Source organism: Antrostomus carolinensis, unplaced genomic scaffold (genome assembly GCF_000700745.2).
Source record: "Antrostomus carolinensis isolate BGI_N321 unplaced genomic scaffold, ASM70074v2 scaffold2466, whole genome shotgun sequence".
Taxonomy (NCBI): Eukaryota; Metazoa; Chordata; class Aves; order Caprimulgiformes; family Caprimulgidae; genus Antrostomus; species Antrostomus carolinensis.
In genome coordinates, this window is record NW_010323730.1 from 55,121 (window position 1) to 63,317 (window position 8,197).

Sequence of the window (8,197 nt, forward strand, 5' to 3'; positions counted from 1 at the left end):
ATGTACATTAGTATTTGCACTGTTAAATTATGAATACATTTAAGCCTATGAAATACTACATTATAAATATCCATGTTTTTTGATTTAGACTTGCAGCTAATACATTTTAAAACCTGGATAATGCATCTGAAAAGACACAATTCTGGAGCCTAATCCTTTAAGCCCTTATGAAAGTATTTGTTACGTAAGTAGATTCATTGACTTAAATGGGGTTACATGCCCGAGCAAAGGACTCCAGCAGTTGTACCTCTCTCTTTCACTGCTGGGGGGCAGGGGGCACGGCCTAAAAACTATCACCACTCATTGGCAGCTAAGTCCAATTCCAGCAGCTGAATTAATATCTTCCTTTAAACAGGCACAAAAAAAAAAAACAAACCCTCACAAGAGGGATGGAATTAAAAAAAAAGAAAAAAAAAAAGAAAAAAGAGTGGAGGGAAAAACATGGCAGTTAAATGTATAAACTGTTTACTGCTGCTTTAGGATATATCAAGACTTAAAGCATTTCAGTTCTGATTTTTGCCTCCTTAATAGTGGACTCTGCAAAAGGAGCATTTTATTAACTAGAAAAAAAAAAATCCAGTTTTTGTACAGAAACTTGAGGGATGAAGAGTGAGCTTTATCAATGAAGAAAGGGCACAGTATAGAGCCTTCTTCTGCTTGGCAGTAAGAGGAAAAAGTCAAAGATCACCCTGTGTAGATACAGCTACAGCACAGGACTGACAATTTCATTTACTGATCTTCGTTGAATCGCCTCTCTCAGATAATTCAACGTAGGTGAGCAGTGAGCCTACAAAAAGTTTGTATCAAGAACTGCAGTAACAGTATTTGGACAGCTGGAACATAATATGTAAACCTAGCAATATCTGAACAGATCATCACTGGGCATAGTGACATTTCTGAACGTTACTTGTACAATGTAAACTCTGGCAGGGTTATCATTTACACTGGCAAAGCATTAAGAACCTTAGCAACTTGCCTAAGTACAATTATTAATATAAAAAGATGTGGTTCAAACTGTAGCTACAGAGTTGACTGCTCTTCCCAACTGTTAAATTAAGAAATTATGCAATTTTTTCCTTTGTGTCCTCTCTTCTTCTTTGATTTGGTTGTCCTTTGTCCAAACTGAGAACTAGATAATGCAGTAGTTGGACCAGAAAGGTCATCTGTATAGTATGGATATCTCAGTGATCGTGGCTGTGGAATTGGCTGTCCTAGAAAATATCCTTCCTCTTCCGAATCGGATGACGAGGATGAAGTTGAACACCAGGAGTCATCTTCCTCACCATACAATCCAAAAAATTTATCAACCACCTGATTCCGCAGTGCATAATCAGACCTAGTATGGGCGTACTGTCCATACAGCTCTGCGTTTTGGATATATGCCCGAATCTCATGTGAGCTTCTATTTTGAATAAATTTTTCATGATCCTGAGGGGAGTAATAACGAAATCTCTCTCTTGGAGAGCATCTTCTTTCTGCAGCCAAGTTAAGTGCATTATCTGAACGAGACTTCCTACTTCTTCTGCGATGATGAGAAGGCCGATTTCCACGTTCTTCAAAATGGTAAACGCGCCTACGAGTCCTTTCACTCATCGGAGGCTGACGTATTTCAACATTCTCGTAACTTCCATTATCAATAACGTCATCTGAAAACTTCACTTGCTGTGGTCTAGACTGGGATTTAGATCTTCTCAGTACAGGCATATGCACTGGCTTTTCCTCTGGCAAGACCTTTTCCTGACACAGCTCTGAGCTCAGACTCTTCAAGGACTCTGTGCTCCGGTGGAGCATGGAAGAGTTCAGAGTTCCCATGTTGCTCATTTTCTCACAGTCCTCTACCTCCAGTTCTTGGAAAGTCTGCAAAGAATAGAGAGATGGCCGTGGCTTGCCTTCTCCATCTATTGAAGCACCTGTGGTGGGAGGAGGGAAAGAAGGAAAACGAAAATGAGAGGACTATCGCAGAGATAGTTATTATAACAAACGAGTAAACATTTCTTTTCAGTAAAGCAGACCTTAATTAGCGTTTTTTGGAACTATTACCAAAAGGACTAGCTTCATAGAAGAGTAAGCTTTGTTTTGACTTAAAATATTTAAGTATTAACTCTGATTACCAAAGAATTGGCTAACATTAGGACATCAAGAGTAGAAGCAGCTTAACGAGTTTAAAATTTTTAAACAACCCTAACACTCATACAGCTCAGCCTCTAAGAAAAGGAATGACTTAAAATTATTCCCCAGTATGTGCTTGCCATTTTTAAGACTAAAATATTTCGTGTTTCCAGTATCACTAAATTCAATATTCCAGCTGCTGCTACAGGCAAGCCAGGCTTACTGCCTCACAAAGAAGGACCCTTACCCTCCAAAACCATCAGCAGTAAGCTGGCTTGGTTTACTCCAGGTTTGTGTTCAATGATCCTTCATTCCCACAATGGCAGCGTCACTGGCCCTGTGATGTTCCCAGGTGCAATACTTCTAGTTCCTCCTCCTCCCGTGCCCCCTGAACCAAGCTCCCCTCCTCAGTTCCTCCGTTACTGCTTAGGCAAGGCAGCATGTGGTTGGGCCTGAGCTACGTATGAGCAGCTATAGTAACTCAGATTACAGAAGGAAAGGAATAGAGGAGAGGATAGGAGAACTTTTAAAATGGGTCTCTCATACCTAACTCTCAAGTTTGGGTTTTTTTAAAAGAAAGGCAGGTTAACACACACTTGTATACCTGACTTTTATCCCTTTAGCTAATTTCAATCACATTTGACAACGAGGTTCACAAGAGTGGATTATCAGCTCCTCTTTAGTCAATGGAGAAAGATAATCTCATAAACTTCATTTCCTAAGGCTAAGAAGTTTACCATCCTTTCAGATTTTCTACATATTTTTACAAGCAAATCAGGAAATTACCTAAAGTGTTTTGCAGATTACCTTTGATATTATCCTAGTCTATAATGCAACTTCTTGTCCTTAAGGTGGGGGGGAACCAAAACCTTCATTTGCTTGAAGCGGTGTATTTTATATAACAAATGCATAGTTCAAGACCATTCTTACTCTGCTTAACATTACAGATTTTTTTTGTTATAAGCACAGGAAAGAGAATTCACAAAAGGAAAGGAGAAGAATTTAAATTCAGCTTAAGCAGCAGAAATGTATCTTTGGGAAGAACGTGTGCTTGATAAAAGCTGTTACCTACTTTACACGCATCTCTTCCTACTAAAGCTTTTTAGAAGTCACAGACAGGAAAAGTCTTGGTTTGAAATACTCTGACACAAACAAACAAGCATGCTTTGGTTGACCTCTCCATCAAAACCATTAATTTTTCTCCCCATTACCTGTTATGTTAGACAAAGCCAAAGAATCCATTGAGTCTCGAACACTTTGTTCTTGCTGTTTCAGGTCAGACAGACATTCAAGAGAACCTCCATACCATGGTGTTTGGTCATGTTTGTATCCTGACGCCCCATGTTCCATGTCTAGCTCCTGGATTTTCCTGCTGCTGCCAGGGCCTGGGTGGCTGCCATATGCAGAGTCACCCAAGCCGTCTTGTGACTGGGCCCAGTACATGTCTGACTGATACTTCTTACTTGCTAGGCTCGGATTATTTTTTTTCAAGTCTAACTTGCTCTTGACCATGCTATCAGAAATCCAGTGGTCACTTGATCTAATGTCTACTTCAGCAGGCTGCTGGAAGAGGCTTTTATCACCAAACTTCAGAAGAAGTTGAGTCATGTAGTCTTCATGTTCAGCCCATTCTTCAGGATCTTCAGGCATTTCTTGCTCTACTCTTCCTTTCCAGAAGTCTTCATTAACAAAGCTTGCCTCTTCCCTCGAAAGGCTTAAATCATCCAGCTTACGAGAAAGAGTATCATCAGCGTTGCCTGAAAGGCCAGGAAATTTGTAATTGAGGGCGGGTGACAGGAGGAGAGATTGGCGGCACTGGTCGGCTGACCGGCTGCTTTTTCCCATGCGGATGCTCCTCCTGGAATCTCTGGATCGAGCAGACTGAAATGCAGAATCAGAAGAGTCGGAGGCATGAACATCCTCTCCCAGGCTGCAGGTTTTTGAACAGTAAATCTGCCCCTGCTTTGGAAGGAAAGGGCAGCCAAGCAAAGAGGTCTTGCACTGAGCACAAGAAAAGCAAGTCTCTGTGGCGTGCCAGTGCTGCCCATCATAGGTCATCTGAGCATGGTCAACACCTAGAATGGGAGAAAAAGCAATGCTTTGGGTTTCTCTAAAAACTCACTTGCACAATCCACACTCTGGAATGTGAAATTGTTTCATAACTTGGCTTTCCCTTAATTTTTAAGTTTATAGCTTAAGAAGGACATACTTACCAATGTGTTCCCCACAGGTCTCACAGTATTCTGCATAAAGAGATTCAAAACAGTTACAGCAGAATGGTCGCCCATCCTTCATGATGTATCTCTGTCCACCCAGGATCGTTTCACACTCGAGGCAGCAGAAGTGCTTCATGTGCCAGTGGCGACCCTCAGCTTCTGTGCATTCATCAGCAAAAATGATCTTTTCAGAGATAAAAAGAATAAACTTGTAGTTAAAGCAGCCAAAACCTCACCTTGGGACTCACAGCAAGCAAAACATCCTATTTGTGCAGTTCACACACTAAATTTATTTTTTATTTAGCTGCCTTTTGAATATAAAGATAGAGACAACAATCTCCCATAGCAACTGTAGCATTCTAATCTTTCCTTACACTGGAAAGAATTAAGAAAACCTGTACTTTCTTAAAGCAAAAAAAACCCCCAAAAACATAAGAACTCAACAATTAAAGAGACTGCTATCAGGATGGTATTTTGGAATATTTGCACAGATTCTTTTTCTAATTCAATCTACAAGATTCAATTCTAAATGCAAACAGGTATTTGCTTTCTAAATACCATCATGTTGCTTGTAATATCATCAATGAGACAAGAAATTAAACAACTTCCAGCTTTCAAACACATCTATGCACTGGAGTCCTTAATTCTTAGAGGAATGCATCTGGAGTTAGTAATTGCCCAGGTGATGCACTTTGCTAACTGAACAACAACAGGAGCATAGATTGACTGTGGGATGTGAATTATTTACCTCATCACAGGCTGAACATCGAGGTTTGAGAAGTTCAGCGTGGTGTCTGCCGCAGTGAATTTTTCCGTCTTGGTAGAAGTAGATAAGGTCAACGAGCAGCTCGTTACACGTGAAGCACACAAAACACGAGGGATGCCAGCACACACCAGGCCCAGCTCTTGAGGCAAAAACTGCAACTTCACCACCATTTACTTTTGTACCACACTAGGAACAAAACCAGAAAGTGAACGTACTTTCCATGCAAAACTACTAGCTTCTAGCATTTAAACTAAGTTAAAACCCAAACCCCAATATGTAGGTTTTGTTCTGAAATTCTGACAGGATGGAAAAAAATATTCTCAATTTTGGTCTAGACAAACTCTGTGCATCAACAAAACTTCTGTGAATAAAGTTTATTTTATACATAAGAACATTTTTAAGCATATGCCTGGTTTTAATTAGTCATTACTTTAGTATCAGTCAGCAACATATTTTTTTTTTACTAGAAAATATATCAAAGATTCCGTTCATTCCTAGTATCAAAGGTTATGTTTTGCTTAAGTAAGCATAACCTTCTTTCTATTTACAAGCAGTTTCAAAAATACTCTTTCTTTGGTGTTCAGACATAGACAGAGATAAGCTGACACATTAATATTGAGATACTGGGGTCTGACATAACTCAGCCTGCTTGGTGGCTTGTGGCACCAGTAGTATATTTATTACCTGTTCACAAACCGCATGCATCACTGCTCTTGAGAGTAGTTTAATAGTGCCTCGGCCAAGTGCCTCCTTTTTGCGCTGGGAACTGAACATCTGCAGTTCCTTCTTTTCTTCTTCACTTAAAGACTGGCAGTATCTCACCTTCCAGTGAAAACACAGGAGAACTTATTTTAGATACTGAGCTTTTAAAGTAACAGATTAGTAAGTAAGTGCATATATGCCAAGAAATACATCAGGCATGCTGTCAGTCATCACTTAATTTTTCCAACTTGTCTTCTCTACCATCTTAATATTTAGCTAATGTGGCATAATACTAAAGTAGTAGAGAGAGAGATTTTGCATTACAGGGAAAAAACCCACTATACTCAACTAAGAAGTTGCCTAGGCAAGAAGTAAGATGTTTAAAAGCCAAACCAAAACCTCCTGCTATTCTAAAATAATGGAATGAACCTAAATCAGACATAACATTGTCCTTTAGATTTATGGTTAAGTGCCCACAACTAAGTATTGCAGTACACACAAGATCTGAAGTACTGACACCCCCGCCCCCTTTCCTTACAAAGGGCTTGTTTGTTATTTCCACTTCTACTCCAAATTACACTGCATATCTGAGATGCGGAACCTTCTACTATCACAAAGCATCCTTTTTGTGTGCCACAATGCAATTCCAGGAATTTGTAGGTTCCTGGTAATTGGTGGGTGGCTGCAAACACTATAAAACCAGCTTGTGTTAAGTTTATTGCAGTGACACCAGCCTCCCTAACAAGCAAAGGCAGTGTCCTTCCAGACAGCTCTTATCTGCACACAAGCCAACCGGACAGCGAAACAATGGACTCAGTGTACACACCGTGCTGCTTTATAGGTCAGATGCCACTGCAGGCCACAGTTTAGGCTTGTAATAAATACACAGGTAGGTAATTCTCCAGGTAAAAGCCGCCAAGGAGACCTAGAGCCTGATGGTGCATCCTAAATTCTGTATTTACCTCATTATCGTGGGGAGGCAGCTGATAGAGAAGCTGTTTAATTCGGTGTTTCTCTCCAGGGCTGTTAACGTAAGGAACCTTCTCCTCTGGTAAGCAGGCAAAATACAGCTGGACCTGACCAAGAGTAACACAGAGTTCAGACCGAGGGACACACGTCACCCAAGCACTGCAAGCGTCCTTCAGCTACTGTGTGAGCTTGGGTCTCACTTGCGAAGGAAGAAGGTTACGCTACATTAGACCTGTGACAGGGTTTGTGCTGAAAATACAAGACCCAGATGAACCAGCTCAGCAGACCTGAATTGTCTCTGATAAAACTAGCACCCAGCTGCTGAATTGCTTTCCTGGAATGTAGTTTGCAGTGACAATTAGGGGGGTATCATAAATTATGCACATTTAATGTTCTCATTATTCCCACCCCCTTCAGGGCTGGTCAACAACCCCGTGGAAATTCCAAGTTTCCCTCTGCAATTTACCACACAAGGCATGAAGCTTTCCAGAAAACAGCCACTATATAAACAAATTTAATTTGCTCTCTGCATTTTACACATTGTTGAGACAAAAGCTGTTTTGTAGTCTCCTGCTGATCAGGTTCACCCACAGCATCAGCTTTCATTGCTTCCATGTGGGCTTTGGTAAGGAGGTGGAAACATCCTTCCCTTGGGAGGATGCTGGATCCAGCCATATTTCAATCAGATGCAAATGAACTATGAAATTTTCATGGGCTGCATGTTTTTGATAAAGAAATCAGTATTAGGTATACACACCTATCAGTCTTTTTTTTTTTTTTCCCCCCAGAAGCAAATTATGACAGGAAAGCTGTAATGAACCCTATGACAAAGCCCAATGGCAAAAAATATTTTTGTGGAACAGCCACAGATTTATTGTTTTTCCTGTGCAGCTTCCAGCTTGTCACAAGGCCTGGGGCTGTAAATAAGAGCTGACTATTGGCAAAAATATTACTTGACATCCAGATTTAAATAATGCTCAGGTCAACAGCTTATTACTCTGCAAGACAGATGAAAAAGAAGCAGTAATCAGTCACTTGACTCAGGAAGCAATCGAAATCGTATGGGAAAGGTTGTATGAAGCATGATTTGGTCTTCATTTTACCAAAATTTAAACACCAGAAGTCTACTGTAAGCCTACTTACTACTGCCTGTATTTTGAGAAGCTGTAGGCAAAGATAACAACATGCAGTACAAAGTGAAGCTTTAAAGATACTTTATGCCCTTTTCTCAAGTTTATTGCACCGTTCTCAAAACAAGTAATTCTTCTTAGGAAAAAATCTTTAGTGAGTTTGAGCTGGCTGGATCATGAGGACATTTTAGGACATTTAATTGTTCTGTCAGAACATTAGCTTGCTGTTTGCCTTAAGGTCCAATTCATCAGGATTCTTATACATGCTTTAGTAAGTGATAAAAAGTTTCCGTAAAAATAGCTTA

General features: G+C 40.3%; 1 protein-coding gene across 1 annotated transcript in view; it reads right to left on the reverse strand.

Annotated features, from left to right (window-relative positions):
• Positions 1-739: 739 nt before the first annotated feature.
• The window catches only part of PRICKLE1 (prickle planar cell polarity protein 1), an 8,475-nt gene continuing 1,017 nt past the window's right edge, over positions 740-8,197 (reverse strand). The window contains exons 2-7 of the mRNA XM_010170654.2: positions 6,756-6,869; positions 5,776-5,913; positions 5,074-5,277; positions 4,323-4,509; positions 3,321-4,184; positions 740-1,910 (exon numbers count right to left, since the gene is read on the reverse strand). Of these exons, the coding sequence (XP_010168956.1) occupies positions 1,054-1,910; positions 3,321-4,184; positions 4,323-4,509; positions 5,074-5,277; positions 5,776-5,913; positions 6,756-6,869 (2,364 nt within the window). The 3' untranslated portion in view covers positions 740-1,053. The remainder of the gene's footprint in view (positions 1,911-3,320; positions 4,185-4,322; positions 4,510-5,073; positions 5,278-5,775; positions 5,914-6,755; positions 6,870-8,197) is intronic.